Source organism: Sinocyclocheilus rhinocerous, unplaced genomic scaffold (assembly GCF_001515625.1).
Source record: "Sinocyclocheilus rhinocerous isolate Xijiao unplaced genomic scaffold, SAMN03320098_v1.1 scaffold1294, whole genome shotgun sequence".
Taxonomy (NCBI): domain Eukaryota; kingdom Metazoa; phylum Chordata; class Actinopteri; order Cypriniformes; family Cyprinidae; genus Sinocyclocheilus; species Sinocyclocheilus rhinocerous.
In genome coordinates, this window is record NW_015656157.1 from 1,725,504 (window position 1) to 1,753,310 (window position 27,807).

Below are 27,807 nucleotides of genomic sequence, written 5' to 3' on the forward strand. Positions count from 1 at the left end.
CTTAAAGGGGTCATAGGATGCTACATGCACTTTTACAAGTTGTTTGAACTGAAATGTGTGTTGGCAGTGTGTGTACACAACCACCCTATAATGATAAAAATCCACCCAGTGGTTTTTTTTTTATCTGGTTAAATGTTTTCCCCTTTCTCAAATCGAGCCGATCTCAGATGCTTGTCTGTGTGACGTCACACAGACAGGCCCCTCCCATGATAGTTTGATTGACAGAAGCGTTTCAGCACAGACTGGACTGGTGTCTTACCTTAGACCCGCCCTGAGTGAGCTGTCATCAGTCTGCCATTGTTTCATGTAGACCAGAATGACTCCTAAGCGATTGAGGTGTTTTGTTGTTGGATGTAATAATGAACATGTCGTCATTTACTCCCTACATCTGAGCCGCTGAACTCGCAGTGGATTACATTGTTTCTGAAGGGAATGCGTCCCCGATCTACATAAATGCGTCTATGTTCGTGCGAATCATTCATGATCCAGCCTCATCTACAGAAGAAGTGAGTATAATGTTTTGTAATGAATCTTTGCAAATCGCCTTTCCTAATAATGTGCTAATTAGCAAGATTCACGATGAATGTGGCTAAAGTAAACAGTCTCTGAGAGCAACTTGGAAGAGAGGGGCGGGGTCAGCAGAGCTCATTAACATTTAAAGGAAAATGCTACAAAAATGGCTTGATCCGAAAAGAGCTGTTTTTGACAGGGTAAAAAAAGGTGTTTTTACACTACCATTGAGAAATTTTAACCAAACTATGTTACAGACTTTTCATTAAGACCCTAAAGAATCATATCAACTTGTGGAAAATGGGCATCCTATGACCCCTTTAAGCTCTTCTACATTGAACGTCTATGTAAATACTTCATAAACAGACTTTACTGATGGTTGTCACTTTAAGTTAAGTTAATCGATTTTCTATGGAATCAGTCGACTCAAATCTACAGACTGGCTCTGACCTTTGGCAACTAATTTTAGCGGCATCTAGTGGTGAGGTTGTGAATTGCAACCAGCGGCTCAGTCCCCCACTCACCCCTCCTTTTAGAGAAGCTACGGTGGCCTACACAGGTAAAGATGTTGTCGGTAAAGACAGCAGAGACCAATGAGATTTCTTTACAAAGGTATATTAAGGTATAAAATTATATTTACTTAATCATTCAATAAATCGATGTTGTTGCGAATGTTAATGTACTTGTTCATCATTGTGTCAGTGTTTTATTGGCAAGAACAACAAAGTGACGAAACGCGCTCTGTAGAGCAGTTTTTCCGTTTAGGGCTACTGTAGAAACATGGTGGCGACTTCCATGTAAGGGGACCATTGGCTACAAGTTTGTTTTGCTAGTCGGCCCGAATCAGTTTTCTAAATCGTTTTTGAAAAATCGCTTACCCCACCTTTAATTGTTGTGTGATTCTTGTTGTAGAAACACGGCAGTGATCTGGACGTGATGGCTGTGTGGCTGAAGAACGCTTGCCTGCTGAAAGACCTGCTCAACCAGCACTCTCCCCGCCAGGTCACACATCTGAACTTAAACAATTACTTTATTTCTTATGCAGAAATGACTTCACATAGAAATCTACCTCTTCTCCTGCAGGACATGAGGGGTTCAGAGGAGCTGGTGCCTCTGGTGACGGACGTGCAGGAGTCTGTCCGGGCGCTCAGTGATCTGTGTATTCAGGCCTATCAGCAGCTGCTGTCCATCTCTGAGAGTCGCCTGCAACCCATCATTGGTACAGTATGACCAATGCCCTTGTAGTAATATTTATTTATATAAAAATAAAAAATTATATCTTATTATAGACATACACGCACAACACACACATTTAGTCTTGATAAACCTTCCCTTTTCCCTAAGTGTTTATATACATATTCTTTATATTAACAAATATTATATATATCTATATATATCATACTAATATAATATATTTTAATATAACATTTACTTTAATATATTTATATACGTATATAATATACATAAAACACATAATGTAATTGATTATATGAACTTAATTTTAATATACATATACAAACATATATATACATATACTTTTTTAAATATTAACAAATTATAAAAAAATACATTTTAAATATAGCATTATGTAATTATACATATGTAATTTTACTACATTATTCATACTTTATTACATATTTCATTATATTTATATACATGTATAATATAAATTAAACACATTTCATACATTTTTTTAATATATGTATAATTTAATGAAAGTGAAAGTGACAGTGAAAAAGTGAAAGTGACGTGACATGTGGCCAAGTATGGTTACCCATACTAGGAATTAGTGCTCTGCGTTTAACCCATCCTATTTCTATATCTGTATGTTTATATAAATAAATAAATATTATACACACACACACACACATATATATATAAATATAATATTATTAACATATTATTTAATTATAATAAATTTATATAAATATATAATCAATTCTATGTATATAGTGAAAATAAAAAATATAACGTGTGTGCTTGTGTACCCATCTCTTGATTTTAGTTCCAGCAATGCTTGAAAGTGAGACCATTCCTGGTCTGGCTGGATCATCAGTAAAGCTGAGTGCCGGTCGTAAGCGTGCGGGATCAGATCTCCGACCTTTAGCCAGTACGGAGGGAGCGACTATGTCAGCGGTCCTGAGGGAACTGTCAGTGCTGCACACAGCCCTGTCCCGTCAGGATCTGCCCTCGGCCCTGCAGGAGCAAGCCTTCCATCAGCTCATGTACCTGCTGGCCGCCACCACCCTCAACAGCCTGCTGCTGCGCAAAGACATGTGCTGCTGGAACCGCGGCCTGCAGATCAGGTCAGAACTGCTTTCGCTTCGGTTACTTAAACATCTGCTTGAGTGAGTTGAAGTGGATATTTATATCCGTATATTCTAGGTATAATGTGAGTTTACTGGAGGAGTGGCTGCGCAGTCGTTCGCTGCAGACAGGGGGCGCTGTGACCACGCTGGAGCCGCTCATACAAGCAGCACAGCTTCTTCAAATGAGCAAGAAGACTGAAGCTGATGGACAAGCCATGGTCCAAGCCTGCAATGAACTGTCCAACCAGCAGGTGGCGCACCTGTTATAAAAGTTACATGTCAGGCAAAATAAAATCACATTTTTTCTTGATAAATATTATTTTTATTATAAACAAAATTGATTTTTAAATGTTTTTTTTTTTACATTATATAAATTGTGTATATATAATTTAATGTATTAATTTAATTATATTGAATATAATTATATTTGTATACTAGAATACATTTTTGCCTTGGCAAACCTCAAGTTTATAATATATATTATATAATTTATAACCTTCATTATAATATATTTATAGACATATATAATAATATAATATGCACAGCTTGTAGAAAAATACAATTTATTTAACAATTTATTTACAATTAATTTATTTTAAATATACACATTTGTAATTTTACTTTAACAACAAATTAAATATAATATAAATAAAATTATATATAAATTGTGTATATATAATTTAATGTATTAATTTAATTATATTGAATATAATTATATTTGTATACTAGAATACATTTTTGCCTTGGCAAACCTCAAGTTTATAATATATATTATATAATTTATAACCTTCATTATAATATATTTATAGACATATATAATAATATAATATGCGCTGATGGACAAGCCATGGTCCAAGCCTGCAATGCACTGTCCAACCAGCAGGTGGCGTGCCTGTTATTACAGTTACATGTCAGGCAAAATAAAATCAATTTTAGTCTTTTATTCTTTTTTTCAAAATATTTTTTCCATCTATCTATCTGTCTATAAAATAATATATATATATATATATATATATAAAATAAATTATATACATATCAAATATAATTTGATATACCTGCTGGTTGTATATATAAACATATTTATATATACACAAATTGTGTAAATATACACACACACAAATTATAAATTAAATATACAAATATAGAGGTGTGTGTGTGTCTATGTACGAAATTTAATTTGAATATACATATAAATTATATATGCACAATTTTATGTTGGCACGCTAATTTTCTAAATGTGTGTTGCAGGTTGTGAAGATTTTAAGCCTCTATACACCTCAGAGTGACCTTGAGGAGAGAGTAACACTCAATTTCATCCGTATAGTGCAGGTAAGTGCAAAAGCATTTAACCGTGAGCTCTATAAAACTATATTATAGCAGGGTTTTGTCCAGCAGTGATTTCTGTGGGGTTTCCCAGGGGCTGCTGAAGGGGCGTTCTGAGGGGCAACCTCCACAGCTTCTGATGGATGTCAGACGGGTATTCCCCGTCATGTTCCCTTATCTGCCGCCACCGCAAGTCAGTGCCGCCCAGCTCGAAATCCCAGAGTCCCTCAAGATCTCCTTCCTACGCAGAGTCTGATGTGGGTGTTCCTTTACCTCCTGAAATGCATTTGTTTTTTTTTGCCTTTGTTGTCTTACATCATTTTAAAATGACATCTAGGCATTTTGTGTATGTCATGCTAATTTTAGGCACATTTTAAATGTAGAATTATGTTAGCTTGACAAACCCAAAATATTATCTATTCCTCCCTCATATTTCTCCCTCCTTTAAAAACACTAAATTCAAATTTGAAATATAAAAATTTTAAACTTACATGTCAGGCCAAATAAAATCAAATTCTATCTTGATGTACCACCCTAATTTTTTCCATTTTTATTAAATATAATATGTCATTAAAAAAAAAACTCTTATCTATCTATCTATCTGTCTATACCATGTTTAATAGAAACCATCAAAAAATCCATTACACACTGCATTTTTTAACCATTTATTGGAGGTAGAAACAAACCAAGGCTGGCATGTGTTTTACCTCCATCCCCGATAAGAACGATCATATTTAGAAAAAAAAGAAAAAAGAAAATTAGAAACATCTTTGTATAAAAAAATCTCTCATGCTAGTACTCTGTACCACTACACATCAGTAATACATATTTATATATTCACAAGCCTTCCAAAAATAGAAAATAATACCCAAATACCAAAATAAATGACAAATCAAGAGAAATAAAGACAACAATTGAATATCACATCAAAGATACATGCTGGCACAAAGAAGAATCTTTCCCAACATGCACTGCTTCTTATTTACAGGCAAGGAGTCGCTGTTTGGGTGCATGTCGAGTTATTGGGATCCATGTGCACTTGTGTCTGCGTGTGCTTTGTCTCGTACTACATGCTCACGACTGTATCCTGTAATATTATTATTCACAAACAGCAACACACAGCTTTAATATTTTAAATCCTATCATCCAAATTAAAGTATTATCTTGCTACAGATTCTATTTTCCACTCTGCAGTCAATTCAACATTCATTAACGCATTTCCTGCGGCCGAACCCCAGTGTTCAATATCACAACGGTGAACATAAAAGGATTCAGTCTGTAAAACAAAACAACAGCGAAGTTTGCAGCTTCAGTTCGTGCTGAGCGTTCGCGATGTAAACAATCCAAGGCTGTTGATCACTGATGACTTCAATAGAACAGATGCATAGACTATTTTCAGAGAAATAATAAGGGGAAACATCCAAAAATAGCTGTAGCGCAAAGTGCTTAATTGCTAAATTCAATATAGATAACATCACCTCAGATTTTCATAAGTAGATCCATAGCACGGCTAGTTTTTGTCAGTCACGGTTTAGCGCAATACAGCTGGGAATGAATGGATATACAGTGCTTAACCCACATTATAGAGCATCTCTCTTGTGCTTTTCTAATATGGTGGATGGTTTGGCAGTAAAATGGCAGGATTGATCAACGGTTACTATGGCAACTCTATAGGAGCGATTCTCAATGGCTGTGAGGTGTGAAACTAGTGAGTGGGTAAAAAAGTTCCATTTTGCATGGAATGATCTGAAGCAAAATGTCATTTAAACATGATGTTATAAAGTGAATTTTTACTGAAACAGGCAGCTCTGGTGTCTAATACAAGCAGTGTTTGTCAATCTAGACTTGCACATATACATCGTATAAACCGTAGTGCCTTATGCTGACAAACACCGGATAAACCGCACAGGCACTCGTACTTGAACATGAACAGATGGGAAAACATACACAAAGACAGGACAGACGTGGCCCTGTGATTGAATCTAGATGTGCGAAGCATCTTTACAAAGTCTAAGTATCTTATATTCTTACAATGAGTAGAATTTGTAGGATTTCCCCAAAAAAATAATTTCAAATGTTTTCATACTACATGAAAAAGCAACCACTCTGCGTTCAGAGGTGTATTTGGTTGTAGGTCTATTTTTCGTAATTTTTTTGTGCTTCTAAACGATTGCATAACATTAAAGTCTGACCCATAGGGGGTTTTGGTCCCTATTAAGGAGGTTAGGGGGTGAAATGGTTGTACATAGTGGAGACACCATACCCTGACATTAAGGCACCCTTTGAAGGGTGCAGGAATGATTGACAAAAGGCCACACGAAAGAGGTTTGACATCATTACAGATCGCTGGATATGGAAGAAAAAAAAAAGTGTACGAAAAAATCATGGCATTATGTAGCACTCTGTCATGTTTACATGCCTTAATCTGGATTTATTTCACAGATGCGTTTGAAAAAAAAAGAAAGAATATAAATAGAATATAAATATATCTTTAATATAACTACTGTATTTTATTATTAGTAGTATTATTTTAAATATATTATTATAAATAATATTTTCTGGATTTATATTTTGAGACCTGTGCATTGATAGTGATATTTAATGTTTTGCAGAATAAATAGATAAATATGTGTTGTATGTAAGTACCTTTTGGCAGATTTTTGTCTTGGAATATGCATTATAAAAATCAAAGACATCACAAACATCAAGTATTTAAGAGATACAATATCCTGTGTCAGTTTCATGTGCCAAATTGTGCTTGTTAAACAAGCCCTTCCTGGCAATTCTAATGGCAGTGCACTGAGTACAAATATATATATAACTGCTTTGTCATGTAAACGGTTGGCCATTAAAGTGAAGAACCGAGATAAATATGTCTTATGTATTTTTTTTCTATGCGCTAGTGCAACATTTGAACATCAGGGGGCAGTGTTTACGCCAAAGTTACCATGCCTCGCTAGCTACTTCCTGGTCTTAGCTCCGCCCCTCCTCAGCAGAGCGCTGGTCAGATTTGAGCTTGACAAATTCTTTCGCGACGTCGTCGTTGTTGCGCTGGGACAGGATCCGCAGTACGGTCAGGCCCGTTTCGTCCATGTGAATGCGTTTACCTAGCGGTAGCCAGCACGCTACGCTACCCCGCGGTGCTACGTCCTTCAGCTGCAGTACTGCCATGCCAACGGTGCGGTCCTCTCGCGCAAAGCAGTAGTCTTTCACGCACACCTGCAGCTCGTAGCACTCCGGACCCACTTCGTTACTCAATGTGCTTTGAAAAAGAAGCAGGATTACATTTTATTGAGGAACTGGTACGTAGATTGGGGCTATGCAGAAACTAAAATGCAAGCTAAAGAAACAAGTGCATGTCACTCACAATGTAAAGGTCTCGTTGTATTTGGGAGCCCAGCTGTTGTTCTTGGACTTGGTGGCGTACTTTCTCTTCTTATCACTGAGATGAGGGCCAATGATGTAGACCTCCACGAAAGGCCGGAAAATTCCAGAGGTCTGCCACCGTAGGTCATTCGCAGCCACCACTAACAGAAAATAAAAGTTGTTTCATTTCCCTTCCCTTTACTTGCGTCCCATTACGATGCAGAAATGAAGCTACTTGAGAGACCATTTGGGGTTCCTTTGACAACCACATTATAAGAACCCTCCATTGTCAGAAGAAAATGCACAAAAATTGTACATTTAGGGGTACACCAGCTTGTCATTGAGGCAGTACCTTCAATCTTTGTACCTTATTTAACCCTAAAAGGTTCATACCAGAACCTTCAGGGTACATATTATGACTCTAATATGCACCTTTTAGAGGTAGATAAGGTACAAAGTTTAAGGGTACTACCCCAGTGACAAGCTGTTGTACTCCAAAGGTACAATTTTTGTACATTTCTTCTGACAGTGTTGAGAGCCTCTAGGCACCCTTTGGGAAGTTCTGCAAAATGGAGCCCATAAGTACAGTACATGCAAGAACTCTAAAGAACGTCAGCGGTTCTTCCCATGTTGGAAAGGTTTTGAGGCACCTGACAAGGGTTCCTAGAGCTTTTCAAGAGGGTTCTGCTAGTGGGGTGATCTAAGGAACCAAAATGGAGCTCCCCTTGACATTCTTCCCATTACACTGCAAAAAATCTAACTACTTGAGGGCATTTGGGGTTCATTAGATTGGCACACGTAGATTAGAAAATACTTGGAGAACCTCTTGACACCCTTTTAATAAGGAAGTTCTTGAAAGAAATGGAACTCATAAGAACACGAAAAATTGTCAATGGTTTTCCAGTAACCCCATTATATTGTAAAAAAGCTTTAGGCACTTGACAATGGTTCCTAAACGTTTTCCAGCAGGTTCTGATCTAAGGGTGTTTTCACACCTGTAGATCGATTGCTTTGTTCCAAAACAGGGATTAAAATTATAACAATGTTGCTTTTTATTCTTGGTGCGGTTCGCTTTCACACGGCAAAGTTTCTAAATGGACCAAATTTGTTAATACAAGTCACGCGCGAGTAAACTGTTCTCTCATTGGTCAAAGTTTCACGGTTTATTTTCCGGGATTCCACTTAGCGGTCACAGCTGTCATCTGTCAGAATGGAACAATAACAGCTTTGCGGGCTTATTGTTGGGTTTTTTGTAGCTGTCGTTAATAATAATTTATCATTTTGAGCAGGAGTCCAGGATTGATTGGGAAAACATTTTTAAAATGCACTCTCTCATTGGTCAAAGTTTCACGGTTTATTTTCCGGGATTCCACTTAGCTGTCACGGCTGTCATTCGTCAGGATGGAACGATCTTTTTTTTTTTTGTAGCTGTCCTTATATTAATTTATCATTTTAGTCATTTTAGAGTTCATCGGGAAAACATTTTTAAAATGCACCTACTAGGAAGAAGAGCAATAAGACGGCATTATAAAATGAAAAAGTGCGCTTTTTTATTTTGAATGGCGAAGACGTGCTCACCCACAGACAATTACAGGTTCATTTTGAAGTATTAGCAAAACAACAAAGCTAATGCTTTTCACGGAACTTACGTAATTACCCATTATACATTGTGATATAGCCTGGTGCGTTGGTCCGTTAGATCGGATTGCTTTCTCACTACAACCGAACCGCTCCAGAGTTCGTTTTCAATCGAGCAGAGACCACCTCGTTCAGGCGATCTCGGACTGATTGTTTTGGCGCGGATCCGGGCGCGATTGCCGTGTTCACATATGCCCAAACGAACCGAGCTAAGGGGGGAAACGCGCCAGGTTCCCAAACAACGATCCAGGTGTGAAAGCACCCTAAGAAACCTAAATAGTGTCTCATATACCTTTTCATTTTCACTGGCTTCCCTTGACATTCCCCGTTACATTGCAAAAATTAAGCTACTTGAGGGAAGATTGGCACACTAAAAGAACATCTAAACCAGCGGTTCTCAATTTCAGTCCTCGCGACTCTTCTTGGATTCTTGGAAGAACTTTAAAGACATCAGCAGTTCCTCCAGGAACCCCATTGTAAATGCGTAGAGGTTCTCCAAAGAATTCCACCAGTGAGTTTCACCCAAGTTTAAACTCAAGGAGGAAAACAAACAACAGGCTTTAGTTGAACATCAAGAAACAATACGTACCCTTCACTGTGACTTTGTGCTCTCCAGTATTTGGATGAGTGAAGATCTCCACATGGATAGACACCTCTCCAACTGCATCATCAACACCAGTAACTGCAGACAAGACGAGACAAGTCAAGACTCCATATCCGGTCTGGCAGAATACTTTGCATCGGTATGGCTCAATGGAACTTCCAATCTCTTCCTTTATGAATTCAGTTCCCGCAGAGTCATACAGAGGCAATGTATGCTTTAAACTGATTGGATGGCAAAATTGTTTAAACAGCGTATTGAGCGTAATGGTGTTGAACCTGGCTTAAAAGATCATTAATAATATGAAATGAGTTTCAGGTTGGTCTTCCATGTTGGAGCACTTATTAAATACAAATTCAGAGCCTATTATTATATTGATTGAGTTTAAATGTGAATTTCATTTGCACAGAATTTTAAATTGGCCAAGAGGGAATATAATTAAGATGCTCATTTCCATAAGGGCTAATATACACAATTCAAAAAGCAGTGAGCTGAACATATTTGACTTTACTTAACTGGGGTGATACATTTGTGGACTTTTATATCCACATATTTTACTATATGATTTTTTTATAATCATATAGTACTGCGCAGGATGCAAATAAGCTCTGAAAATGATTGAACAAGTGATCCCTGCAACACATCTCTCTAAATCTGAATCTGTGAGGCTTGTTCAGGCACAAAATTGGGTACACTTTATTCCAGTGTCCGTGTACAGCACTAAGAGCTGTTTACAGCTAGCTAGCTAAAATAGCAAGCTAACAAATTCATGTCTACATAAAAATGTCAACAAGCTGCCATGACCTGAAATAATCAATGAAATTAGCTCAGAATACACAGACAACCAAAATAAAGTAATGCCTCACAGGATTCTTTTGCAACAAAGTGTTTACGATACAAAGAGAAGTGTGTTTCCTCAGATTATCATGAGTGTACCATTTACACACATGCAGTGTGGTCACACTTCATTTCTGGTGTTTCATGAAGGGTTTATAACCATGATGGGGGGGAGGAGAGCAGTCCTATTGGTCCAGTCATTCATTAGGAAGGAGAAGACAAGGAGAACATCTGATATTTTCCTTCACTTGGTTTTAAATGCAGGCAGGTACATGTGGAAAATCACTTCCATTCCCACACATCTCCATTCACACTCAAGGAAAGTGCCGAGTTCTTTGGCCTAAGTTATGATGATATTCACAAACCAATTTTATGCACTATTTTTTTTCTCGAACATCTTTGAGTGATGATGCCATCAATGAATAACTAAATGTGAATTAAACGGCTAAATCTTTCCACAGAATCTAGGTCAGCTGCAATCAAAAAAATAATTAAACAGTTAGTTCACCCAAAAATGAAAATTCTGTCATTAATTACTCATCCTCGTGTTGTTCGAAACCCTTAAGACCTTCGTTCATCTTCGGAACACAATTTAAGATATTTTTGATGAAATATGAGGGCTCTCTGACCCTCCCATAGACAGCAAGGTAACTACCACATTCAAAGTCCAGAAAAGTACCAAGATGATCGACAAAGTAAACTGTAAAGTCAACTGTAAAGTTACGAAGCTACGAGAATACTTTTTTGCGCAAAGAAAAAAAAAAAAAAATAAAAAAATAAAATAATTTATATTGTTCTTTATATATTTCTAATATTTTTTTTTATTTATTTAGGTTATTCATTTAAAAAAATGTTTGATCTTAACAGTATTTTCATGAAATTTTGACAGACTTTTTTCCATTCATCAAACCCTTATCAAAAACGCTGGTGTTTCCGAAAATAAGACATCTTTAACCTAATAATCAAATGAAGTAAACACTAATTTGACTCGAGCACAGCAACGTTTAAGAAAATCTTAAATCTCAAGTTATAATCACATATATTCATGTGATTTTTTTTACGGGGCCCTTAAATGCCAATTTAGGGCCTTTCCGAACTGATGTACATTGACAGAAAGCACATCACCTGACCCCAGGAGCGAACTTTGATTGGCTGAGGGAGGGTTGTCTTGTTAGACTGAGCCTAAGGGATGAGACTGAAGGGAGGGAAACCACGTTGCGTGGTCGTGAGGGGAGATCACGCTGAGCAGCAGAACAGACCCTGCCTGCGGACAAGATGAGTCAGTCGCAATTAATGTCACATCTACATTCGACAATGCGGTTCAGCGCTCGGAAAGTAACATTTTGTCACGGTCTCTCACACGCTTACTCATTGACACTCGTGGCTCGTCATCCGCAGGGCACACATGCGCCTCTCACACTGCAGAAGTGTGTGCATTCCTCATTCACTGCCATTCAAAACACACTTCATCCTGGGCTTTCTTGCTGCTGTAGCGTCAAGATACATTTCAGACCAATGTATGTGAACATACAGCATGTTCTTCCCAGGTACTCATACATGCAAGGCCCTTTCTGTGGGAACATATGGGTGGTCGTGGGGCATGCGATTGGCCCGTTGGAATGGGAGGTGCATGATCTGATTCGGGTGGATCACTGATTGGTTCTTCATCGTTAAGGGCACTGGGCCCCACGTGAACGTACCCTTCTCTGGGTACACGTCTTCACTATGGGTGAACCTTACCCCCTTCCCTCCATGAACTGGTGAAAGAGAAGGAGACGATGCAGAAAAATACAGAGAGAAATTGAAAGCACATAGTGAAGAAAGTTTGAGAGATGGTAAGAAAGAAAGTCCAACAAGCTTATCAAATGTTAACAGTCTTTAACATTCCTCCAAAACGAAGTGTATCTTCAAGCTGCTGTGGCTTTTTACACACACATCCCCACATTTGCACACCCACTTGCTTTCATATGTGTTTAAATACTTAAATGAAGCAGTGGCATTTACCCTAATTACATTTTAAATGATTATCTAATAAAATGTCTCTGCCAGGGGCATCTCAACCTAAAATGTGTCAGGATTCCCAAAGTGTGTGAGGGATAGAAAGAAAGATGGAGATTAACCAACCAATAAACAAACAAACAAATATATATATATAACTGAAAAATAATATATTTTTAAAGTACAGAAACTAATGTTTTTAAATAACAATTAACAATTTGATATATATAGTACTAAGTAATATTAATTAACAATATTACTCATTGTACTTACCATATGGTTAGGATTTTTTTAAAGAAAGCAATGTAATGTATTTTTTACTTAAAATATATATAATTATAAAAAACATTTTTTTTTATATATAATAATTTATACATTAAATATTTAGTTATATATATTCTTATGCTGGTAATATAACTTTTGATGCAAAAAAAAAAAGCAAAAGAAAAAAGAAAAAAAATTGTGAGTGTGGACTTTTGGACACATCGCATATATAATAATCGTAATTAAAAACATTTAATTCGGCAGTCGTCTGTAGACTGCCTGATTTTATTAAAGACTGACAATTTTGCCAAGGTGGAGGAATAAGTCATTGATATTTAAAGACAGCAAGATGTCTGGAAGAGCCTTACCCTGTGTATTCTGGGACTGAACGAAGGTCTTGATGAGTTTGTCGGTGGCCTGAGTGTAGAGGGACAGGGCGTAGTGCAGAGACTGCAGGTCTGGACTTTTCTCCAGGAACGTCTTCTTCAGCCCCACACCTCCAGCATGGAAATATTGCTAAGAAACCACAAAACAGAAGATATTACTTGAGACAATGTTGCTGTGTCTAGCTGGTCGGGATGCTCAAACAAACAAAATCGATGCTGTGACAGCGCTACAAAGCTACAGTTGATTAATTTCATGTTGATTCCCTGAAAACAACCTACGAATGGCTTCTTATAGTTGTCTCTGCTTATTAAACTGGGATAGAAGAACATTTTTTACATCAAAAAAGTCTATATTATATTCTGCTCTACATCCCAAGGTGCAAATACAATCCACTGAATGCGATAAAGGGCAATAGTTTGACTGGGAGTGTAAATTTAATATTACAAGGAAGGATAGTGCTGTATGTAGTGCAAATTAAACACATATCCTTATGTAACAGAATGAAGAAAATTAAAACAGAAAATAATTCATATTCTAGTGTAGAAGGCAACTATTAGAAAAAAAGTCATATTGCCACTATATTTAACAACCCACTATTTGAAGCATAAAACTGCACAATACTGTGTCATTACAAACCAGCGGAAGAAACAGTTCTGAAACTGACATTCAGCTCTTTAACCCACCTTTATAGTATCCAGTGCTAACTCAATCACTGCACACTGTTTAGGGGACAGTGCCTTGGCCTCCTCACGAACCATGTGCTCCTACAAAAAGGACAAAATACAACAATGATCTTTTCACAACTAAAATTGTTAATCCAGGTTAATTTAACCCCGAGTTAAAGTAATCCTGGGTTATCTTATGTCACATTTTTCATACTTTCAAAAAATTAAGAGAAATTTATAAAAAAAAAAATTGATGACATGACGACAAGAAAATTGCATAGTAAAATATTTGAATTCATTGATATTAAATGAACATATAAACATTTAAAAAATATTTATAATAAAACTTAATAATTCAAATGTATAAATAATTTACATTAATTCATATTTATATAATATTAAAATATTAATTAGTTTTATAATGTTTATTTATAAATATTTATCAATTTTTCAAAATGTTACTAAAGTGTCATTTTTGTCACAAGTATTTATTTAAAATTGATAATCCAGGTCCGTTTAACCCTGAGTTAACGTAATCCTATATTATCTTATGTCACACTGTTCATACTTAAAATTAAATTAAATTTTTTTTTTAATTGTTTCAATTTGTTTAATAATAATGCATGGTTGAATTTTTTTAAATTAAACTGACGAGTACGAAATATTGACAATATTCAAAAAGTCATTTTCTAAAAAGATAAAAACTAATGACCAAAACAAAATACTGTAAATAATTTAAAACTAGCTAGCATCTCTTTTTTTTTGTAACAAACTTTCATACCTTCAACTTGGAGAGCTGACCGAGTTCCTTGGCTGCATTGAATATAAGTTGAGTGCCCTGGAGGAAGAAGAGCAAAAAAATGGAGGAAGCGAGAAAAAAAGAAAGAGTATAGAAGAGTCAGGTCACAGAGTTCGACAAGGTTGTAGACAGAAATGCCACATCACAGAGGTAAGATACAGACAGTCTCAAACGTCAGACACGCACTTGCACAATCCCAGCGTGCCCCGCCACCCCCAAACAAGCTCGCGCACAGCCACGCATCGACACACAACTGTTTGTGCAACATGAGACGGTAAACTAGCTACATACAGAAGACAGAGACAAGAGTTGAGAGGTTTACAAAAACCAGTAGGTCCACAGCCCGAACAACACCACTCTGGTGATATATCTAGTATCTACGACTGGACGATACTCTCATTTTTGGATATATCACTAAGTGAAGGAGGCTTGTGCACCTTATTATACCATTATACAAATGTGTACAATGTAGTCCTTCTTGGAAAATTAAATCATTAGTATACAGAAATAGTCCTGTATTTCTGACATCGCAAAAAGAAATAGTTGTTTAGACCAGCGTGGATATCAAAGTCTAAAGCGACTGTCATGCATGCATTATTTAACCTGGTATGTCCGAGCACCTGTAATAAACTATGTGAGGATTTGAACGGGCACATAGGTGTGAGTCTATAGGGTAACCCACAACTGCATTGAAAACAAGGGGTAAAAAACCACTGCTTCCATTGGTTTGTTTCAACAGGGGGACCCAAGTCACACAAAGAAGACATTAAGAATGAGAGAGAGAGAGAAAGAGACAGGACACATTGAGCTAAATGGGGATTCAGTCCTTACATCACTGTGACAAGCAAGCTTCACCCTGCCCTGTGAAGAGAGGATAGTGTGATTAACTTGAGAATTGGTCTTGGTGCTCTTTAATAGGCTGACAGTGTCCATTATCCAGTAACTGACAGACTAACGGGCCTATCACATCATCTCATGAAGTTCATGAATTACGAAAAAGGAGAAAGTAATTGAAAACATGTTTTCTGTTTGTTGTTAAATAGACGGTTCACCCAAAAATGAAAAATTCTGCCATTCTGATTCTGATTCTTTTTTTTTTCCTTCTGTGGAACACAAAAGGAAATGTTCTACAGAATGTTCACGCTGCTCTTTTCCATGTAATGAAAATGAATGGGCCCTGGAGCTGCAAAAATGATTTTAAAAAGTGCCAGTAGTCTGCACAACTTGGACTGAAATTTAAGTCATTGTTCGCTAAAAGATGTTTCGCTTAATTCAGTTTTCAAAATGTCTGTGTAAATTGGTCGGTGGAAAGGTTTAGAGAAAAACTGTGTAAAAAATATTAAAATAAAGAAAGAAAAAATAAGATCACACTACAGAAAATAAATTGACATTTATTTACTATTTATTTATTAACAATACAGTGCCTAACCCTAAAAGTATAGTACTATAGTGAGTAGGAAAAAAATAATGTAATATAATAGAAACAAAATATTTTACACCACCATCACTTAATTGACGTTAAAACAGGTGCAACACAATTTTGATGTGCCATATTTGACAATATGCTAATATGAATGAGATTTGAGAGCTACGGCAGATGGGAAGAATTTCTATATGGATGAGAGATTGAATAAATGACAACAGACTTTTCATTTTTGGATGAACTACCCTTTTAAAGTAGTTAAAATTCATTCTATGAATGAATATTTAATTCAGATTTTTGTATGGTATTCTTTGTAATCTAAGGGACCAGCTAAATTAGGCAAATATGAAAACTATGAAATCCTTTCATTTTCAATGATGAAAATATTTTCAAATGGGAGCTAATGTGTAACACTAGCTAATGTGTAACATCACATAAAAAGGCAGAGGAAAAAACAAACAATATTTGCACCGTAAAATGACAGTACAGTTTTTACAAACAACAGATGAATAGACTAAACTGTTAAAATACATGTTTTAAATTATCTTCTTTTGTGTTCTGCAGAAGAAAGTCAAACGGGTTTGGAACAACATGAGGGTGAGTAAATGATGACAGAATTTTCATTTTTGGGTATATTTGTCCCATGAAAGAGAATGTTGCCCACTGAAAGGCCTTCAGATTAACATCACAGGAATAAAGATAAAGTTTGTTCTATTCTTATTGCACAATTGGTGCAACTGCAAATCACTTGCAAGACCTTGTACTGTTACATAAAAATGTTGTATCACTTGAAAGCCATGCAAATGACCTATACACTCTACATGATTATGTAATCTTAAAACTTCAACAATGGTAAATGATCAAAGAGCTCAGTTATGACACTCGATATGACGTGTATCTGATCTATGAGAAGAATTTTTCCACTTCTTCCTTATAGACAGCTCTCAGTTATAATTTACTGGCCAAATAACAATACCTTCTAATAAGTAACATCGTATTGCTAATTTACTATGCATGAATAGCATTAGTATTATTTATTAAGTAATCAGGCCTTCACTATCTATGATGTAATGGAATTTGGTTAATGCAGCTGATGACAGGTGTCGTTCCCCAAAAGGCGGGAAACATGTTTGACTGTCCTCATGTCTGACAGGTCAGACTGGAAGCAATGTGAAAACCAGTGAGACCCGTGATGCAACACAAAGAATATCTGATTTTAAAAAATGTAAATGTCCTCAAACGTTTCAGAAGGGCCGCCGCACTTGTTCATCTTTCCCCACCAAACACTGTGTTGTTAATATGGGCACATATCCACAAAAAGTGGCCTGGTCATCAAACTATGTGCAATGAAACTTGCCATAAGAAAATGTGAAAATTAGCTTCTCTGTGGACATATTCTGCTGGGAATATAATATTGGTAACTAGTAGAATATTCGACGATTTTTGTCTAAATCTATTAAGTTATACAAAAATGTACTCTATGAAATGCAATTCATACTAAAATTGACTTGAATACACATCTACTATGATGAACATGTTTTTAATTGTTGAATTAAAAGTCATTTTGATAGCTTTTGTGTGGATTAAAGTCAAAAATCAAAATGTCAAAGGTGGTAGGCTATAACTTTTCAGCCAGAGACAAAAAAAAAAAAAAAAAAAGTCAAGTCAAGCCTGGGAAAAGGGGGAAAAGCTAAAAATAATATCCCAGAAGACACATCAGTATGAGACCTCGGCGTTCCATCAGGCCAATTTTGGTACAACAACACGCAAAAACCAAATATCAGGACAGATCAACATAATAATGTCTGTAGAGACTAAAAAAAGAGAGGCTCGGAAGTTGAGGTGAAGATCAGACGCAAGCAGCAACCCACAGAGGAGAGGTTTCAAACAGGTAACAGACGGGGAGGGTGGATCACCTGAAACCAGTTAACGTCACCCAGATAACAGACCCACCACGGACACTAGACTGGTAGCGAAAGAGCGTCGCTTCCAGGAAAATGAGTACAGGAAGGGGCTGGCAGTCAGACGTGGGGCGGACATCAGATTGGAAGTTTTGTTGGGACGAAAAAGGGCCTTGTTTAAGTCTATTAGGAAATGCACCATGCTGCAGCCACCTCGGGTATACAGACCACTGAGGTGACCAGGGAAAGGAGAGGAAATGGATGAAGAAGAGAAGAAAGAGACAGCGGGAGAAGGAGAGAAAGACGTGACAGACGAATGAGGATGCATTGGACAAGAGGAAAGAACTTGGCAGCCACACAGAGCAGAAGGAGGTGGTGGGAAGGGGGTCACCCGGCGTGGACGGACTGTGGGACACACAGACGCACAGACAAAAGAGCTCTGGTACTTACTATCATCTGTGGAGGTGGAGCGGGGGGAGAGCGAGAATGTAATAACCAGAGAGAAGGGTCAGTGAAGCTACAAAGAGCCCCACATCAAATCAAAAGAAGCATTAACATTCAGTCTACAGGACCGACTTCAGGCCTGATATATTACAGTAAGTCCCATGGTCTGTGATTGCCCGAGGGACTAAAACAGGCCCAGTGTGGAGGAATAATTCAGCCAAAATGAAAAATCTCTCCCTCATCGCATTTCAAACCTGTATGATGGTCTTTCATCCATGAAACACAAAAAGAGAAAATCTGATGAATGTTCAAGCTGCTCTTTTCCATACAGTGAAAGTGGATGGGGACCAGGGGATGTCAAGCTACAAAACGGACATAAAATAACATAAATGTATTCCATACCACTTATGCACTATATTCAAAGACTTCTGAAGCAAATTGATCAGTTTGTGCGAGGAACAGACGCACAAAAATTTCCCACGATTCCATTTGCCATTGCCACATATTCAAAGTCAGTGTTTCCAATGAATAACAACTTAAATTTGCTTTGATTCATTACACAAAGGCTTCAAAAGACTTGGAATAAAGTGCATAGGTCATATGGGCCACTTTTAAAATGTCCTTTTTGGAATGTGAGCAGCACGAACAAACTTCAAACCATCTCTTTTTGTTTCCATAGACCAGGGCTGCTGGGCCACTGTCCTGCAGAGTTAAGCTCCAACCCCAATTAAACACACCTGAACCAAGGTAATCAAGGTCTTCAGGACTTCCGGAAACTGGCAGAAATGTATTCTGGGATCAGTTTGAGCTAAACTCTGCAGGATGTTGGCCCTGCAAGACCAGGATTGGACACCTCTTCCATAGACGTAGTCATACTGGTTTGGAACGACATTAGGATGAGTAAATATTGACAAAATTGACATTTTTAAAGGAATTACTTATTTAATTTTGGGCTTTTTGCAGTAAGCATAACAGTAATTGGCAACTGGTTAACTTGGCCAATAGGGAGACGTCTCCTGTCTTTGAAAGAACTGATATGGGTCTCTTTTGTCAAAATAAACAAATACAAACAAAAATACAAAAAGAGTAACAGTTATATCAAGACAAATTAAAAGCAGTAAGTTGTCTCTGTTCCTGTAGAAATGCTCTCAAAAATGAACTAGCATTCAAATATATAGAAATACACTTAATCAAACGTTTTAGTCAATATTACAATACATGAAATGTGTGTGACTACAGGACCAGAGAGCAGTCTTGAGAGGTGCTTGAATGATATGGTGCACTCCCAATGTTTTTAGAGTGGAAAAATGTCTTTTGTCCAAGGTGATTTGATTTTGGGAAAGGGACATGTTTTGTTGGGCATGAGAAGAGACATTTCCAGTCGTTCTGTGTCTTCATGATCCATACCAGAAAATACAATGCTGTAAACAATCTTGGCATTTATATAAAATGATTTCTACATGTAGCATGTCTCAAAAGTCTGCGCTTAATGAAATTCTAAACAGCTCATTACCGTTTGGTCAGTCAAAGGCGGCAGAACAATTGTCTTCTCCATTGTGTTCATCACCAACTTCCAAAGCTCTTTCAGCACTCGCTTCAACACTGTCTTCTCACAGATCTTGGCAAACAGTGTGAGACTGACAAGGAAAAAGTTCAAAGTGAAGTGAAGTTTCTAAGAAAGTGTCTAAATCTAGTGATTAGCATCTTACTTGCTGTCAAGGAAGTCCATGATGGGCTGGAGGACGTTGTCGGCGTCCTGGGCCACGCTGCTGCAAGCACTTGCTGGCACGTTCCCTGTCCCCTTCACCTGGCTAAGTATGTCACCCATCTGCTTGACATTTTCTTCAATGTTTGGCTGGAAACTATGGGGTGGAGAACAGATGTTACTCCAAAAATAGAACACAAAAAGCAACTTCTTCCTGATCTCTTGATATCTCACCTGGTGGCGAAGATCCTTGCAAGGTCATCCAAAACATTGTTGAGCTTCACCTGGAGTTCTTTCAAGATGTCGCTAGCTTCAACATTCAACTGAAAGGCACATTAAGCAATGGTCAAAACCACCAAAACTTGACCAGGCTCACAGAAGGTTGTAGATCTTTGCTCAAGAAGCAAATCTAGGCTTTGCTGAGCCATAATGTCGGCAGATTTGTGGTTCACTTACATCTTTACCACCCATGGCCTCAAACATCTTCTCAAGCTGTACCCTGAGCTGTTGGATATTGTTGATGAGGATGCATGGCTGTGGGAAACAAAAACACTTAGTTAAAATGCACGTTATTCAACAGAAGTCTAACTCAATCCACCAAAAATCTGCATGGCATATTCTACCCATGTCAGATGTACATACTTTGACAGCGCCAACCTTTGCATTCTAGAATCAAAGAAAAAGAGAACACAAACTGAATGAACTATTTCAAAAATATAAACCTGATACCATAGGGCTTTTTAGACTATTACCACTTTCTCCTTGGTGCAGTGGTTGGGGAAGTCTCTTGAGATAATGTCCGCATAGGAGAGCAGAACGTTGCTAATGGTCTGTGGGGTAAAGAGAGCATGTTAAAACAAGTCCAATGAAAATGCTAAACTATTTCACAGATTGATCGTGAAGGTAAATATTATTGTTGTTAAGCTAACTGTTTTCTAAAACGTTTCTTCATATGATTTTGAAAATGGGTACAAGTGGATTTTATTTTGGTCTGCTATGATCACACTAAGAAAATTTGCGGACTTGATTTTGCTGAGACAATTTTCAGGCATTAATTTTTCTTTAGTTAAAGCTCAAAACTGACTTTGGTTTGCAGCAGTTTACGATCATGCTATCTAAAATTTGCAACCAAAATCTAATCTAAGCACTTGATTTTTACTCACTGATGTTATGTTGTACTATTTGACAAGCAATATTCATAAAAGACAGAAATAAGCTCTCACAGTGTGCTTTTGGCTAAAGCGAACAGATTTACAAAATATATTAATGGAATGATCAAGAAACTATTACAAATAAAAAGCTGTCAGCTGAGGACCTTGGCAAATCTCTTCATGTAGTGTCCAACGATCTGTGGGTCTGGACACTCCAGCTTCTTAATGATCTCGAAGCTCTGATTAAGCTGCGAGAAGACGTCCACTACCGAACAGGAGAAGAGAGCGTGCTCTGAAGTTTGCTGATACTGTAAGAAAAAAAAGAGTTGGATGTGCAGTCAGAAAAAGTTCTAGAATAGAAAGCGCGAGAGACTGCGTAAGCAGACGTCAGGTGTGAGCTCTTTCGTCTGGAAATAATTGGGTCGGGGTGAGACTGTGGCAGGTTCCCAAAGGGGACTCAGTGGAAGTAATGAACTAAAGAGCGTGCTTATTGGTTCAGGAACATGCTGAGGTGCTACGAAGTGCACTCATTCATCAAATTTTGACATGTCTGGCTGCAGGCTGGAGGTCTGTTGTTATTGTAACTTATTACAGCTGGTAAGCTAAATAGTAAGTATAGCTTTACAGTGAATTTCCAATTTTGCTTTCAACTTTTCTTATAAATTCTTAGAATTTAAAATGACTTTTTCTATTAGAATTAATGCAATAGTTGTACTATATTTAATATATATATATATATATATATATTAGGGGTGTAAATCGGATGGTTCGTCACGATACGATATCGATTCTCATACCCAGCGATACGATATTTGCCGATACCCCAAAAATTCTATGATACGATTACAATTCGATTCGATACAGGAGTATATCGATCGATATATCGATATTATGATATTATATACCTATTTTAAACAACCATCTACATTTTTATTAACTCACAAATGCAACCAAAATATATAACGAACATTTATCTGAAATTTTCACATCCTGTACCTCAATTGGGACATTCACAGCAAAAAAAAATAGGCCTACACTTTTTTTTTTTAATAATAAAGAAAATAAACAATTGGAAAAACTATTCTGGCTGCTACTATGGGCTCAGTGCTAAAAATCTTTTCTACAGATAACCAAAATACAAGCAATAGCAGAAAATAAATACAAAGACACAAGCTCAATAAACAGTGCTTTTCAGGTTTTTCAGCTCAGTTTAAAAATCAATTTTCAGGTACGCTACAGAAATATAATAATCAAATGTAAAATAAGCGCATAGTCTTCAATGTATAAATTAAATATAGATTAATCATTTGTGATGTTACAAAGGTTATTTAGTCAGGAGCAGTGAGCACTTGTATTTTTCTTTGACAGCATTAGATTTATTATTAGTTTGCTTTCACTTTAAGAATGAAAGCACGGATTTAATATACTGATACACATGCCTTTTCTTTCTCAACTGTTTACGTTAAGACATATGCCTAGCCGACTGTGTTTACTAGGATATTCGCCAAAACGCGCATTTTGAAGTAATTTTGTCTGTATTTATTCATCCATGCACAAAAAAGCAGAAGAGAGCTCAATTTAGTATTCGTGCGGTGTAGACGTGGCTGTCTGTGTGCTTGCGCTTCAGATGTGTGCGCACAAGTACTTTTCTCACATAGCATTCGACTGTTCTGCCAACAATCCCGAGCGTCTTTTATGCTAACCTTGTGCTTTCAGGCAGTCCTTATATCGAGTCCTGATACATGAGTTTGAATGAGAATGCACGGTTTGTCGGTAATGCTTAGACGGACATTATGTGAAAATGTGGACAGTGCCAAAATAAAGGTGCCTATTTATACTAACAATGAAAATATGGGATAGAAAATGTACTTAACGATGACAACAACATTTTATATATATATATATATATATATATATATATATACAGTATATATATATATATATATTGTATTTGCATCGAATGGCCTTGAAGATAGGAACCAAAAGGCAAGAGAAATAAATCTCACCCCATCTTTCTTATCGCGCTCCAGGGCTCCGTGCAAAAAGTCTCGAGACACCTCCTCATTCTCATCCAACCACTGGATGACAAATGGCTCGAACCACCTGCAGAGTAACATCACAACCTAAAGCTCTATTACCCATCATACCACGGTCACAGTGACATTTTGAGTGTGCATGACTTGGATAATATGCGTGTGAGACGGGAGACTTCGGGAGTCACTCACGTGGGATATTCAGGCACTCGGCTCTTGAAGAAAGGCAGGTCTTTGCAGTATTCATTGTAGAGCCACTTTACTTTGAAGTGCAGGTTCATGTAATCGGCACTCTTGCACAGGCAGTTCTTTTCATGCTCTGAATGCATTGAGGTGAAGACAAAAGCTCTTCATGAAACAGTTCGAGATATAACAGCACATAATACATCTACGCAGAGCGGAGAACCCCTACTGAATCAGCAAATGAGAAGAACTCCACCACATGTCGACTTTTCACCAAGTGTGAAATTTAAGCGGCTATCAGTGAGAAACCCTGCCAGGCTTGTGTTTCTAACTTAAAATCTAACTAAGAAGCAAACTTTTATTTGTTGTATCTCATCTGTCAGTCAAGTTATGAACATTACAGACCTACAGCTGAAACTTTTTAATGAGGTTCTGGAGTCTTAGTCTACAAAATAGTCTACAAAACAAAGAATCAATCAATACAAAGGCTAGATATAGGCTAGATAGCTTCTTAGCTTAGACTCACCTTCCATTGCGTACTTCATATCCTGGGCAAACAGGTTCCACATAACCTCTGCGCTGATCTTTCCGACATTGAGCTCCTGTGGAAACCTGTGTGGACCAAAATATATAATATTAAGATCCTAAACAGGATTATGAAGGCACATTTTGTGAAATAAAATGGTGCTGGACTCACTGGTTAAGGCAGGGGGTGTAGGAGTTCTTGTCCTCTTCAATAATTGAGACAATAAGGGTGATTAGCTTAGACCAGAAGTCTAGATTCTTGATGCTTGGACCTTGTTCATCTGGAGGAACCTCTCCTTTTTTGTTCTGCACAAAAGGAATTCATTTTGAAATGGTAGCTTGAAGCATGTTATGGCTTTTCATAATCTGCCAACCTCTGGAAGAAATTACCCCACTAAGGCGCACAGCAGGAATGGCTTATTCAGCCAGCAAACAAACAAACAAAAATATGCCAACCACTCCAGGGGAACAAGATATAGAGCAAAACTACAAAGCTTCGCAGCAAAATATAGTAAGTAGACCAGGGTTAGATGTTTAATTCAACAGGAAGAGTGTTTGATATTTATGAGGGAAGCCTATAACATCTTCAAAGCAGCATAAACAAAAGCTGCACGATGACCTGCTCTGATAAAATGACTTGGATGCTCCCGGGGCAAAGAGGTTTGGGGCTGATCAGGGTCGTTGGGCCAGGAAGTGTCGACTCACCGGGTCCGTTTGGTATTCTCGACTATACAGCTCGTGGCAGTTGTTGAAAATGTATTCGTAGGTAGAGTTGAGGCAAGCTTTCACACAGTCCTTCACTACCTGGCTGGCACGAGGCGGACTCTGAAGCTCTTGGACCTGGAGAGGAACGATTCATAGTCCATTCAGATGTATAATTCGATCAATATGAACATAAATAACACTGAAGGTAAATTTTAAAATCATACAAAAGAAATAAAATTGCACAGAAACTGTAAAAAAAAAGAAAGAAAGTGGTATGAAAAAAAATCAAAGAAATCATAGGAAAAAGAAAATAGAATAAGAACACCATGCAGAAAATAAAATTACATGAAGATTATATGAAAATTGTAAAAAAAAAAAAAAATCACGCAGAAAAGAAAAGCAAATTGTATGAAAATAAACTAATGTAGAGAAATAATAAAAAAATGTTTTATACAATTTTCTTTTTTCATGCGATTTCCGTATGATTTTATGGGTTTCATAAAATGTTCTATTTTTTTTATAATTTTCTTTTCCATATGAATTTCTTTTTTTTACAAAAATTTTTTTCCATACAACAACAACAACAACAAAAAAACATACAGCAAACAAAGATAATCGTATGAAACAAGAAAATAGTCCAAAAATTGTAAATAAAAAAAGAAAAACATAGAGCAAAGATAATCATACAGAAATAGTATGGGAAAAAATGTATGAAAAAGAAAATCACATAAAAATAATTTTTAAAACAATTGCATGTATGAAAATCGAAAAAATAACACCATACAAAAAAAAAAAAAAACCATGCAAAAATTATGAGACAAGAAAACTGTCAGAAAATCGTAATCAGAAAAAAATCATAAATTGTACAAAAAAAGTGAAAACTGTACAAAAATCAAAGAAAATCATATGATAAATCACATGAAAAAAAAATTTTATGAATAGTTTTTTTCAAAAATCATAAAAAAAGATAAACATGGCAAAAGACTGTGCAAAAAAATTTATGGAACATTTATTTTATTATATATTTAAAAATCACATGAAAATTATGCAAAAAAAGAAAATCGTACAGAAATATTATGTAAAAACCAAACAAAAAATTTTTCAAATTTACACGGTCAACAGCATCAGGGAGTAACAACTAACCTTCATCCTGAAGAATGTGATACTGGTTAGCAGGTCCACAGTAGACTTGAGGTCCTGTAGCCTCTCAGGACTGCTAGCTGGGAAATTATTCTAAACACACACAAGAAAGGGTGCCTCTTTGTCATCATACTCATTTCTTCCTCAGATATTTTATACTTCTCAATACGACTTAAAGCTTTTATATGTAGTCACATCAGACTAATCAATCTCATTTGTCTGATTCGACGATCTCACCTGCAGGCGAACACCACACCAACCATTTAACTTAAGTTAAGAAAGCTCCTTCATACAAAAGCGAGGAAAGATGTGACTACTCAAGGAAACACCAAAAAGTCACAATACCCTGTACATAGAGAGGTCAATCCTCAGAGAGTTGTGAAGCTGGTCCAGAAGCTTGACAAATCGCTCTTTCTACAAAGAGCAAACAAGAAACCACCCTAAATTATTAGCATACACACTTCAGTGCTGAAATCTTCCTTTTCGGTATGTTGTTGAAGTGGCTGAATCAAGCACTCACGCCAAAGTTGGAGGCAGCGAAACGGTCAGAGGCAGACACATTGTTGGTGGCCTGGGTTGTGTGAGCGTAGTAAGCGTTGATGTTGGCCAGTAGGGTGCTCATGACCGCAGGCACTCCAGGACACATGTACTTTGATGACAAGCAGGCGAAGTGTCTAGAAACAAGGAGGTACAAAAAGTACCTAAGTACATAAGCAAACAACTAAAACGTCAATGGCAAGACTGTGGGGAGAATCATACGTCATGGCTTGATAAATGGACTCCACCCCGTAACGCATGGCAAACTCGTCGACGATTTCTTGGGGCGTCTCTTCGAAGTAAACCTTCCATGCGTCATCACCCTTGGCATCTGGTATCTTCACCACCCCGTTGTTCTGGATGTCCGTTAGATAGTGGAAAAGGTTCTATGGAGAGATGGAAAGAGGATCAATTCGCTAAGGACTAATTTGATATACTCTATTAGCGACTATGCACTTAAGCTTGCTAATAAACTATCGTAGATGGAAAATGAGAATGACAAATATAATCATGGCAGCGTCAGACTGACCTCGTGCAAGCAAGTGTACTGGACGTGGTACGGAGCTACGGTTTCTTCTCCTTTGATCTCCACACTGATGTGCATACGAATGGCTCCAGACACAGCAGACTTGTCCGTACGCTTGTCTGAAAGGAAGCAAAAAGTTGGCAAACCATAAAAAATACAAAAGCAAGAAAATCGCAGAGAGCTGTGTGATAAAAGAAAGTGGTACAAAAACCATAAAAATGAAAGAAAATCAAACAGAAATCATCTGAAAAAGAAAACTGTATGAAAATTGAAAAAAAATATAACATTTATAAAAAAAATATAATCATTCGAAAAAAAAAAAAAAAAAAATTGTCTGAAAATTGTGAAAAGAAATTCATATGAAAAAAAAAAAAAAGGAAACTACAGTATACTGAAAAGAAAATCTTATGAAAATCGTATGAAAAATTAAAATTGTCCAAAAAAAAAAAAAAAAAAAAATCATAAAGAAATTGCATGAAAAAATAAAATAGTAAGAAAAATAAAATTGTATAAAAATCGTAAAAAAAATAATTAAAAAAACTTATGAAAATCATATGGAGAAAAAAGTACATTCAAAGATAATCGTATGAAACAAGAAAATAGTCCAAGAAAAATGTTCAAGAAAAACATACAGCAAAGATAATCATACAGAAATAGTGTGGAATAAATGTATGAAAAAGAAAATCACATAAAAAAAAAAAAGAAATCGCATGTATGAAAATCGAAAAAAGAACACCACACACGCAAAAAAAAAACATGCAAAAATTATGAGACAAGAAAATACGGAGCCCGGGAAGTCACCTGTAGGAGAAAAAAAAACAATCCGTGGCGACGGTT

At 36.8% G+C, this 27,807-nt stretch overlaps 2 protein-coding genes across 2 annotated transcripts in view; one reads left to right on the forward strand and one right to left on the reverse strand.

The window, feature by feature from the left end:
* The window catches only part of LOC107719586 (unconventional myosin-Vb), an 18,854-nt gene extending 14,183 nt beyond the window's left edge, over positions 1-4,671 (forward strand). The window contains exons 30-35 of the mRNA XM_016527057.1: positions 1,423-1,512; positions 1,594-1,729; positions 2,516-2,816; positions 2,896-3,070; positions 4,068-4,148; positions 4,237-4,671. Coding sequence (XP_016382543.1) covers positions 1,423-1,512; positions 1,594-1,729; positions 2,516-2,816; positions 2,896-3,070; positions 4,068-4,148; positions 4,237-4,398 — 945 coding nt within the window. The 3' untranslated portion in view covers positions 4,399-4,671. The remainder of the gene's footprint in view (positions 1-1,422; positions 1,513-1,593; positions 1,730-2,515; positions 2,817-2,895; positions 3,071-4,067; positions 4,149-4,236) is intronic.
* Positions 4,672-6,706: 2,035 nt separating this feature from the next.
* The window catches only part of LOC107719588 (protein unc-13 homolog A-like), a 43,658-nt gene continuing 22,557 nt past the window's right edge, over positions 6,707-27,807 (reverse strand). Inside the window, exons 20-44 of the mRNA XM_016527058.1 lie at positions 26,974-27,089; positions 26,667-26,830; positions 26,428-26,581; positions 26,253-26,321; positions 25,911-26,000; positions 24,768-24,902; positions 24,235-24,368; positions 24,064-24,149; positions 23,547-23,673; positions 23,328-23,424; positions 21,486-21,629; positions 20,923-21,000; positions 20,813-20,836; positions 20,627-20,704; positions 20,405-20,493; positions 20,175-20,327; positions 19,979-20,102; positions 18,472-18,477; positions 15,529-15,558; positions 14,680-14,736; positions 13,917-13,997; positions 13,215-13,362; positions 9,736-9,828; positions 7,510-7,669; positions 6,707-7,404 (exon numbers count right to left, since the gene is read on the reverse strand). Coding sequence (XP_016382544.1) covers positions 7,116-7,404; positions 7,510-7,669; positions 9,736-9,828; positions 13,215-13,362; positions 13,917-13,997; positions 14,680-14,736; positions 15,529-15,558; positions 18,472-18,477; positions 19,979-20,102; positions 20,175-20,327; positions 20,405-20,493; positions 20,627-20,704; positions 20,813-20,836; positions 20,923-21,000; positions 21,486-21,629; positions 23,328-23,424; positions 23,547-23,673; positions 24,064-24,149; positions 24,235-24,368; positions 24,768-24,902; positions 25,911-26,000; positions 26,253-26,321; positions 26,428-26,581; positions 26,667-26,830; positions 26,974-27,089 — 2,726 coding nt within the window. The 3' untranslated portion in view covers positions 6,707-7,115. The remainder of the gene's footprint in view (positions 7,405-7,509; positions 7,670-9,735; positions 9,829-13,214; positions 13,363-13,916; positions 13,998-14,679; positions 14,737-15,528; positions 15,559-18,471; positions 18,478-19,978; positions 20,103-20,174; positions 20,328-20,404; positions 20,494-20,626; positions 20,705-20,812; positions 20,837-20,922; positions 21,001-21,485; positions 21,630-23,327; positions 23,425-23,546; positions 23,674-24,063; positions 24,150-24,234; positions 24,369-24,767; positions 24,903-25,910; positions 26,001-26,252; positions 26,322-26,427; positions 26,582-26,666; positions 26,831-26,973; positions 27,090-27,807) is intronic.